This window comes from Macrobrachium rosenbergii, chromosome 53 (assembly GCF_040412425.1).
Source record: "Macrobrachium rosenbergii isolate ZJJX-2024 chromosome 53, ASM4041242v1, whole genome shotgun sequence".
NCBI lineage: Eukaryota > Metazoa > Arthropoda > Malacostraca > Decapoda > Palaemonidae > Macrobrachium > Macrobrachium rosenbergii.
The window spans coordinates 22,557,824-22,569,218 of NC_089793.1; the positions used below are offsets into that span (position 1 = coordinate 22,557,824).

The 11,395-nt window shown below is 33.9% G+C and overlaps 1 protein-coding gene and 1 long non-coding RNA gene across 2 annotated transcripts in view; one reads left to right on the top strand and one right to left on the bottom strand.

The window, feature by feature from the left end:
• The window catches only part of LOC136834037 (uncharacterized), a 16,093-nt gene extending 11,218 nt beyond the window's left edge, over positions 1–4,875 (bottom strand). The window contains exons 1-2 of the mRNA XM_067096294.1: positions 4,829–4,875; positions 4,215–4,399 (exon numbers count right to left, since the gene is read on the bottom strand). Coding sequence (XP_066952395.1) covers positions 4,215–4,399; positions 4,829–4,875 — 232 coding nt within the window. The remainder of the gene's footprint in view (positions 1–4,214; positions 4,400–4,828) is intronic.
• LOC136834089 (uncharacterized) overlaps positions 1–6,340 on the top strand; it is a 142,111-nt gene extending 135,771 nt beyond the window's left edge. The window contains exon 3 of the long non-coding RNA XR_010851660.1: positions 5,198–6,340. This is a non-coding gene — a long non-coding RNA (uncharacterized lncRNA). The remainder of the gene's footprint in view (positions 1–5,197) is intronic.
• The last annotated feature ends 5,055 nt before the right edge of the window (positions 6,341–11,395 follow it).

An 11,395-nucleotide genomic window follows, 5' to 3' on the forward strand; every position in this document is an offset into this window, starting at 1 on the left:
CCCTGGATTATCCCTTGATCCTTTGTCCCTGTCTTTTTTGTTTAAAGAACATGCTGCCCAGATTAACAAACTGTAAACCCGCCCCCACCTTCTGTTTTTGTATATTAACTTCTGTCAACTTCTTTTGAATTCAGTGTGAACATGAAAATGTAGAATTAACTACGAAAGTACTCGTTCAAAAGTCCTGTTTTTCACTACCTCTGACGTGGACTTAGTATATATATATATATATATATATATATATATATATATATATATATATATATATATATATATATATATATATATATATATATATATATATGTATATGTATGTATGTATATATATAAAACATGCACGTAACACGTTTTTATAAAGCTCGCTTCAAAAGTCACTTAATTTAAGTAGGTCTTTTCACTAAATCTTAAGCTGGCAAAGAAGTTTAAAAAAAAAATAATTTCTTTGTAACAGCAGAGAATGCATGTAATGTCAAGTGATACAACACGCTATGAGATACGGCACTTGGTCTGTGGATATCCAGAAATCGATTCATTATGTGCCAGTTAATAAAAGACGTAATATTATCACTAACAGAAAGTGTAAAAACTTGCACATTGCACTCAGCTTTCTTTCCTTTGGGATGCTCGTTTGCCTTTGCGACGAGCGATGTCGGTGACGTAGTTGCACTAAACAATGCCATCTACCTGTCTCCACCCTTTCTTAAAGCAAGCCAAGCACTGAGTATTGAGAGACAGTAAAACAGGTGTGAGCTGGGAACACCTGTGAAAGTTGGTTGTAGTCGTGGCATGGTGATGATGATGATGATGGTGATGGTGGTGGTGGGGTTTGGAGGAGAAAGGAGAGAAGGAAATTCTAGGCAATTGGAATTTAATGAAGTATATTCACATCGGCAACAAAATTTGAAGGATGTGTTTTCAGTCCTGAGTGCGTGTGTTTGTGTGTGTGTGCGTGTATGTACGTGTACATTTGTGCATGTGTGTGTGGATGTGTGTGTGTGTGCGCGCGCTAGTTAGTAAAATGTCTCAAGAACTGAAAAACAGCTTTGGAAAAAACTTTGCACGTTGATGTTGTCAGTGCCTCTCGGGATGATTGATTTTTGTGAATATTTGGATCACAGTTCGTACATTTTTGCCATGAAATCCATCTCATCTTTTATGTTATCTAGCCTTCACTTCCAATATGGGTAGGTGTTCTGTGCCCCTTTGCTGTTTTTTGTCTTCCCCGTTTTGTTCTTTCTGGTCTCAGTTCTGCTTAAGATATAAATAAAGTGAGAAATAATTTTTATATACCTCTTTAACCGCTTTATCAGCCTTGAAAATGCATCAAGCGGTGTGAAACATCGGCTCTTGAAAAATGTATGCAATTAGAATGCCTTTCCATGAACTCTGATTGTGTATCATCCGAGCTACTGCTCCTGTCCTCTGATATATATATATATATATATATATATATATATATATATATATATATATATATATATATATATATGTATATATATATATATATATATATATATATATATATATATATATATATATATATATATATATATAGATATATATATTATATATATATATATATATATATATATATATATATATATATATATATATAGATATATATATTATATATATATATATATATATATATATATATATATATATATATATATATATATATATATATATATATATATATATGTGTGTGTGTGTGTGTGTGTGTGTGTGTGTGTTTGTATTTAAAGGAATCAGAAATACGATTTCATTTGAAAAAGCTGTTGTTAACGAAAATGTAGCAGGATTCTTTATATTACATCCTTATCAGTATAGCCCTTATACATAATGAATTTATTAAAAGTGATTTAGGAGTGATAGGCTAACCATTAGAGAACTAGTTTTAGACAGTTTTCTAACTCAGTATAGTATTGCCGTACGTAAGTTTAAGCGTAACTTCCCTTCAATAAAAGATTTCAAAACAAAATCAGAGTAAAAGAAGATAGAAACAAAATGAGATAAAACCATGTAAGTTTGTTGAATGTCATTAAATTATTTTCGCTATATCCAGACTTAGTAATCATTAAGGCTAGCGGGATGACAACAATGCAAAAAGGTTTAGATAGAAATAAGAATGATGGTAATCAGTCTCTTACATATTAATAAAAGGCACATCTGCTTTTCTTTATGTTACTGGCAGACATCAGTGACCTTTACACAATTTTTTGTTGGCTCCAATCCTCTAAACTCAGATAGTTGTTTCATTAGGTACAGTTTAGTGTTTTAAATTGTTAACTACAGAATACGTATTAGAAGAAATTTTATTTTAATATGAGAATGGAAAATTAGGTTACAAATTTTAAATAATATCTGGTTAGATATCTCTCTCTTTCTGTGTCAGTATGTCTTAACTCATCCCTAAGTTTGAATTTTCTTCAGCTGTCTCCATGAATTTGAGTCTCTGTGCAAATTTACTCATGTCACTAGCCCTTGCTGAGGTATGATTTCGACTGAATGCTCTTGTCGTATTCATTTTATTGTAAAGGCCCTGTTATGAAAGAACGACACATTCCTATGTAAAAACAAATATAACTAATAAGGTAGCGGCTGCTTTGCTACCAGAGCTTTAACTTTAGCGTATCAGAAAGAGAAGAACGAATTTTATGATTTCTAAAGAATTTTGTTCATCTTTGTACAAGATATAGTTTGCCCATATATGTAAAAGATCAGGTTTGTTCATTGTAAAAAAAAAATAAGCGAAGGATGAACTAAGAAAGTTCTGTGGGATGACAACGACCAATTAGTGAAAAATAGAAGTTTTGGATGAGTTTCATTAAAGAAGCATCACCTCAAATCATATCAGGGCAATGGGCTAAACTATCTCTTAAGATTTACAAATGCAAAGCAGAAACTCTGTTTAACCAGTCATTTCTGTGCATTGGAGAAATATTGCCACGTCTTTACTTTTCTACTTTTTCTCCTTGTTCAGTTTTACCACTTTGCTTTTCTGTGGCAAAATCCACCAGGCCACTGAAGCAGAGAAGTGGGAGATTAATGTACATTTCTCCAACAAGATTAAGATGTCCTTTCATCGGGAATTCCTCTGAAAGAAAATTGAACTTTTAGATCCTAATTCTCAACTTTTCTCGTCTATTTTGTCTCGTTGAGCATGAGACTTAAGTTGAGTTTTTCTTCGTATCGTGCTTGAGACTGGTCTGATGAATGTTTTAAGAGTTAGAAAGAGAAAGAGGAAACATTATTTCTTTGTTTCTGATCTGTTATTCCGATGGATCCATAAAATTCAGAGATCTTCTCTTTACTTATATTCTGTATGAAATTCTTTCTTTTGAAAATTTCAGTTGCATGCTTCACTTCAGCAAAGAATTTTAGGATGGAATGTGAAGTGAAAAATCATGATGACAGTAATACTTGTATATTTCGCAATAAAACTGGTATGTATTCTTTGGCTTAGTAGCCTAAATGAGTTTGCATGGCCATTTTGTTTCCAAAGTGTTCCAAGAAAACCAAAAAATATCTTAAATTTTGTAATGTATAACGAATTTATGAGATTTGATTAAGCTTCATAACATTCCCTTGCAATAAAGATAGGTTTTGTTCGGTGCGATTATCGCTCAACGATGATCGTCAAACGATTTTTAGAGCCCTAACCTGCCTGTCTTTTAATTTGGCCGGTTTGCTTTGAACGATTGACAGTAGGTCTACCGTCAGTCGTTCAAAGGAAAACAGCCCAGTTAGAAAACAAGCAAATTAGTGCTCTAAAAATCATTTGACGTTTATTGTGAATCCAAGAACGATCGTCGTTGAGCGATAATCGCACGAAGCAAAACCTACCTTGAGCAGTTTAGAAAAAGATGAGGCTGTGATTCTACACGTAAGTTAAATCGTTACTTTCCTGTATTTTCATTGTGTAATCATTTTAATCTAGACTTTATATGAATCCTCGCAATACTGATATAGCTGTGGACCTCTCTCTTCCTCCGGCTTTTTCACCGAGTGGTAACATCATGCTAGGTAACTTTGGAGGGACAGCCAATCAGTATGTGACCTATTCCCTTCGATAAAGCTGAGAGACTCCCTCAGTTTAAACAGTAATTCTGAGAGTCCCTTATACCAAACAAAGCTTTCGTTGTGTATGCACATAGATGTTTCCGTGGCAGTTTTCCTTCAAACCTTTTCATAGTTTTCCTTAAGTTCCGGACATTGTGAAGCAATATCTTTAAGTGAAGTGTCGACTATATTAAGATTGTGGAATCGTCTCATCCTGAGTCCATTGTCATACAGATGTGTACCTTTATAGCGCACACTCCAAGAAGAGGCCAACATCTCTGAAAAAATGTTGGTGATGATGACCACGAGGGCACTGTGCTTTTGAATATCGGAGGTACTATTAACGATAGCAAAGGAGAGCCAGATAATGTGTTAGGGCATGGTGACATTGGTGGTTGCGATGTTACTGATTTTGTGATTCGGGGAAAACTAAAAAATCTTTTTCCAAGTTCAGTCCCAACTGGTGCTAAACATTGCATTGCAGCTGGATAAGCTTGGCCTCAAACAAGCAATGATGAAAATCATGGTAAAGGCGAACCCATATATAAGACACATAATCCAGGGGTCTCGTGTAAAAAAAATTGGTGAAGGTCTTCTAACTTCTTGTGACCCCCAAATGCCCTGATGGGTTTTACATGAACTGCTACTGCGACTTTCGTGATTAGGTCGTAAATGTTAAGTATCATTTTGTCAGCAATTCTTCAGAAATACCCAAAAGAACAAGTGCTTGAACAGAAGGAAGTGAATGACCAAGTATTCCTCTTACCGTGCTTCCAGCCCAGTTCCAGGGAGTGACTCGAAGGGACATATCATGCGGCAGAAGTGAAACTAGACTAGGCATTACGAATTCTCGGACACGGACCTGATGACGATCTCTTTGCTTATGCCATGTTTGTCATTTAACCTGATTAGTGCCTTCCTCCCTCTCTCTACTTTTATCCTCTATTGCTGACTCCTGCTTTACTCGGGAACTTGTAAACGACTCAAGCTTTCTTATCACATTCTTCCAGTAATTGTCTAATACAAAGAGAAAGGTATGGATGAAACGTAAAATCAACTATGTAGACACAGTCACCTACATCATTAACACTGAAGTTTATTACAATATTAATTTGCTTTATTTTTGTCTTTTCAGAAGCTTTGCACCGTCCGCATTTTCGTGAGTGTTCATACATTAATGATTTCTTTCCATTTTTGTTTTACTGAAGCATTTTTAAAAGGTATTCATTAATATTATCTTTTTATTTTGAATATTGTTAGGATATTTAATGTATGTTTTCTGTCTCCTGTTACATTCTTTAATCTGTTGTATTTTGCCTATTATTTTGATTCTGTTATTGGTTTTATTGATTTTATTATTAATATGATTTAGTGAAAGTTATTTATTGAGAAAATATTTTTGATACTTTACCAAAAATCATCACAAACCTTTTAATACCCACTTAAAGCGTGTTTGCTATTTTTCCATTAATTTTAAGTCGTCTTAATCCGTCACACGTTGAGCTTCTATCTTTAGGTATTGAAAATTGTTTTTTTGAAGGCATGTTTAGATTTTCATTTCTAATAAGAAGGTAGGTTCAAGGAGTTTGCATGAGGCATCCAAAATTATTTATTTTTCATCATTTGTCATTTCGTGATATTATCATATGTCTTGAAACACTTGTGATTATTTTCCTGACATGAGAAATCAGAATTTATGGTTAAAATCATTCAGTTAAAAAAAAACTCATTCAAGTTCAAAACTTCACCGCTATTTTAAATTTTTACAAATATTTTGAATAATTTTATAAATTTTTTTCTTCAATGTATTCTACAGTTCCGAAGGATCAATAAACAAATTAACTAGTACCTCTTAAGGCAACGTAGATTTTGCATTTTCTAATTCAAAATTGGTGCTAAAGACCATTTTTGCTTTGGAAGCTTGATTTAAGATTGTAAGTATTGAGACCATTTGTGAATGGTGCATGCACAGGAGCTTTTCATTTGCAGTAAAATACTTGGCATCATCTGCAGTCACCTGGATAAGAACAGTTTGTGATCCCTCGACGCTTTATTTTTTCCTCTCTTTTACTTAGGCTGATGTTGTACATGACATACATTTTCTCTTTCATCTGGGGCATACCAAGTGCTGTGCTTTTTATCAGTGTTAATGTGAAGACACGGTCACTATTGCAGTCACTAAGATCCTTAATTAAGCTGCACGGGAATTGTGAAGAATGACAATATCGAAAGACTGTCAGAAGTTCCAGACGTTTTCTTGAACACAGATAGTCAATGAGAGGAGGATTAGGTCATCAGTGTCCAGGTATTAGGATAACGTCTCTTCAAGAAACTTATGATAGATTTTTGAACAGAAAGGAAGAAGGGAAGATAGAGTAACACCTTCGCCTTATTCTATAGTGGCAGCAATATAAATTAAATGACAGCTCCATAGGAACCTGAATATTAATAAGACTGAATATTATCAGATTCGCTATGGAAAACTAATTCTTGATAATGCTGATCAGTCAAAGGCATGGGTTAGTGTTAATGGTACTAAGCAAGGAATTGTGTATGGTACTGTCTGAGATGAACAGATTACTGTCCAAAACAGACATAATCAACATCTGATACAAGTGACTCACTTCAGTGAACTTGAGACAACGATATAAGAAAAAGTTGGAACTTGAGCGTTAAAAAGTGTAAATCCTTCTTGGATAAATCAGAGTTGAATTACACCTGCAACTAACAATTCTCGAGGGTTGATTATCGTGCCATGTTATCTCCAGTTAAACTTGCGTGGGATGTGTAAGAAGCCATAGGACAACAGTGAAGGTTCATATACAGTAGTTTTGGTTTACGTTATTAAGGAAAGAAATGAACAGACTACTAGACAAGACCAAAAAGAAGTTTTTCCAATGGAGAAGAGGCATTTCTCCAGAGAGAATTATAAAATTCAAAGACAAAGAAAATCTGGTGTGGTATGTCAACCTAGATTAGTTGAAAGTATTAAGTTTGGAAGCCCAGTTATGTATTTAAGGAGAGAATCGCCCTATAAAAATAGCAGGTAAAAAACTGTAAGCGAACTCATAGAGGGGGGTCAGAATGAAGGCGACAAGAGTATGAATTTATAATGAGTGGTATTAAGAAAACATTTAAAAGTATAAAGTGTATTGCTTTTGCTAGTTTGGTGTTAGTTGATAGAATTTTACCTCCCACTTATTAACGAAGGAAAGAGGTTTCAGAGGTATTAAAGCAAGCATAGACGTAACGTTCAAAAGTTACTCTCGTTACCTGTTACCACCGTCCTTGAATTCCATCCGATAATAGTTTTCTCGAATACCAGTATGCCAAGAGCTTTTCTCCGAATTCCATTTTGACATGTGATAAATTCAACCCTCCGAAGGCGCCACTTAGTACGAAAATATTGCAATTTAAACAGCATACCCTTATCACTTGAAGAATACCCAGGTAGTGTATTGTGTACTATTCATTTATATATGAATATTATCTTGAAACTTTCAGTGTTCACAATTTTATTTACTTAGTGAAGGCATATATTCACCATGTGCGCATGCAAGAAAAGAGAGGTTAATTTGAGATGAAATTCTATTTGGCATGAATTGTACTTCCTAGACAATATAATCCTCCTATAATGTAAAAAGGTTAATCGTGGTTTTTCTGAGTACCCTTTGCTATTTTTCTGAAATCAAGATTACCGTGAGAACATTATTTGCTCGTGTATCATAAACTATCCACCGAAGACCGTTCTTTTCTTTAGTTTTCGTATTAATGATAAACAAACAATAATAAAAAAAAACACACAGGAAGAGTGCTTAAGCAAATATTGGTGAATAACTTTCACGTATTCCTAGGACGTCCCTTTAAAATTTAAGCTTATCAGTTGGTAGATAAAGAAATGAAAGACATTGCATGTTACTTCCAGTAGAATTTTATTTACTTTTACAAATCTATGCTTCATGTTGTATTACCTTATAAATTATCACTTTTCAACTATAACATTTTGAGAAAGAATATTTTAATACAGTTCAATAATTTTTATTCTTTTAACAGTTTTCCAGATATTTTACCAAGTCAACGACAAGAAATCTTCAAATATGCCAAATAGAATGTCCGTAGTACAATCAACGAGCTTCTTGATGTTGTCAGAAATCATTTAATGCGTTTTCCATCCTTTTTTTTTTTTTTTTTTTTTTTTTTTGCTTTCAAAGAGTCAAAAATTAATTTTTTAACGTCTCCCTCACATGGAGCTATGTCATATATTATTGTGATGTAGGATATGATTTACTTACATCAGGTGTTGTTTTAACACTTAATAACAAGTCAGTAGGTGTAGTCTAGTAGCCTTCTTATAATAAGGATCATGTTTGTTCGCGATCCTCTTGGCACGAAGCCACACATGCGCACAGACACACTACACACACACACACACACACACACATATATATATATATATATATATATATATATATATATATATATATGTATGTATGTATGTATGTATGTATGTATGTATGTATGTATATCAAATACCAGTCACAAATATCGTTCAGTATCCAGTTTCTGTACCTTGGATATAACTTGCAACCAAGGGGAACTATAACTGATAAGTGCTTTGTCCCTGGCAGGATTCGAACCGTTGCCTGGTTTAGAAACAACCGTAGACAGTGACTCAGACCGCCCGGTTATTCTGCGGAGGAAGAGCCTCTTATCAATTATAATTCCCCGTATGTGTAAGTTGTTCCAAAAGTATGATATTTGTGAACAATTAAAAGTCACAAGTGCATAAGGGATAAAAACTCACTCACATATATATATGTATATATTATGTATGTATATATATATATATATATATATATATATATATATATATATATATACACATATATATATATTTATATATATATATATATATATATATATATATATATATATATATATATATATATATATATATACATATATATTTGTATAGAAATATAGAAGTAAGATTCGAATTAGAAAAGCTTATTGTCAAGGAAGATATAGCATTTTTCAGCATATTGCATCCATATCAATATAGCCCTTATGAATGATGAAATCATTAAAATTAATCTTAGATTGACAGACTAACCTTTAGTTTAGAGAGATAGTTCTAAACTAACCCAATATGGCCTAATCAAGGTTATTATTGCCATCCTTAAGTTTAAGCTTCCCGTTGATGAAAAGAATTTTAAAATTTAATCAGGATAAAGAAAAATATTTTTACTCATTGAATAGGACTATCCTTATACATCGTAAATACCTCACTTAGGACATGAATGGGATAAGACTTCATGTATACTTCATGTATACAGAAGTGGTACTTACTTGAGTTGAGGAATGAACAACAAAACGGAAAGGTTTGGGTATAAAGAAGAATCAAAGTATCATGGTATTCAGTCTTTTCCATGCAAATAAAAGGCACATCTGTTATTGTTTGTCACATAGATATTATCAATATATATATATATATATATATATATATATATATATATATATATATATATGTGTGTGTGTGTGTGTGTGTGTGTGTGTGTGTGTGTATATATATATATATATATATATATATATATATATATATATACAATATATATATATATATATGTGTGTGTGTGTGTGTGTGTGTGTGTGTGTATATATATATATATATATATATATATATATATATATATAATATGGGATTACAAACATCAAGTATGCAAGCAAAAATTCAAAAGAGGTTGACTAATTTAACAGTCATCCGGTTTAGTCACATCCTTGATCCAGTCTAGATAGTTGACAACTTTCGTATAGACACCAGGGACCATTGGTTTGGCGCACTTGTATCCAAAGCTGACGATCCCAAGCTGAACCCATCGATTGTCCGTAGACCAAGTGATAAGGGGTCCTCCACTGTCACCCTATGATGAAAAAAGAGGCAGATAGATTTCGTTGGTTGTGATTAATTTTGATCCTCCTCTTCTGTATATCAATTCTCTCTCTCTCTCTCTGTGTGTGTGTGTGTGTGTAATTCCCTTAGCACTGGCACGAAGCACGAAATATCCACAGACAGGTTAGGATGTACTGTATTTAAAATATCCCGTGACGGAGTATGTTGGCATCGTTGCATCTGTCTGTTATTTTTACTTGTAACTCACATCAGTGAAGACCCATAATAAAGGTCCTATACTTAAGCACTCTTCAATGAAACCATCGCAAATTTACTTATTGCTGAGCTAAGAGGAATGGCAACACCAGGTAGACCATCACTAGTCACCACATCACACACCAACCCTGAGATGCTTTCACAGAACATTTTGCCATTTGTCCACTGCACAACCCATGTTATGCTGATGAAGCAGCTATTCACAGTCCAAGTCCTATTGGATGGCGTTGCTACTACTGTTTTAAGAGAACTAGAAGTTGCTAAGTACTCCAGCTGACACCTGTGCTTGACAAGTGCAACATGGAGATTACGTTGGCCACTTGGACATTCAGCTTTGAATGGTATGTAAGTCTGCAGACAACATACGTAGGAGGTAGTCTACCATTGTACCTCTGAACTTCAACAGCACTAGAAACCATGTGGAATGACATGTAGCAGAGAGCCCTTCCTCCTGGAGCAGTGCTAAATGCCACAGGGGTCATTGTGCTCCAAACATATAATCAGGTAGTGCATTGGTCAAAGTATGTAATGGCTATTTAGAATTGGGATGAAACTGTTATTTGTTTTTTTTTCTGCAGTGTACTCTGTAAGCCACAGATTACACTTTCAAGTGTCCTATTTCTAGTTGTAACCTACATACATACATTTCATTAATAAATATTGAAGTGGGCTTAACCCACAGAATTAATAAGACAGAGTACTTCAATATGACATACATTTGATATAATAGATGCCCTAAAGAGAACATGTGGATTTGAAACAGCACGCAGGTGACATATTCACCCCTACTAATCGAAATTAGTAGACATTATTGTTGCTGCCAAGTTCAGTACCCTAGAGAGTGTCACACCAAGGACATTATGTACCAGTCTCTAATAGCCAGAGGCATACCTGTGCACTGTGACCCATATAAGGCATAGGAAGTGGGATGTCTATGTTAATTCTAGATCATCCTGGACAGATTATCTTTAACTTTGGACCTGATAGTATTTACACATGACCAGATATACTAGACTCTATACTACCAGACCAGCAGTCTACTTGATGGACATGGATTGAAACCAACACCATCATTGGGCAAGATATTTTTTGTGCAGTATATATGGGTCATCCCAGGCTACTGATTTGTTTGTTCTCACATGGCTCATGGCTCATGGATACCTATAT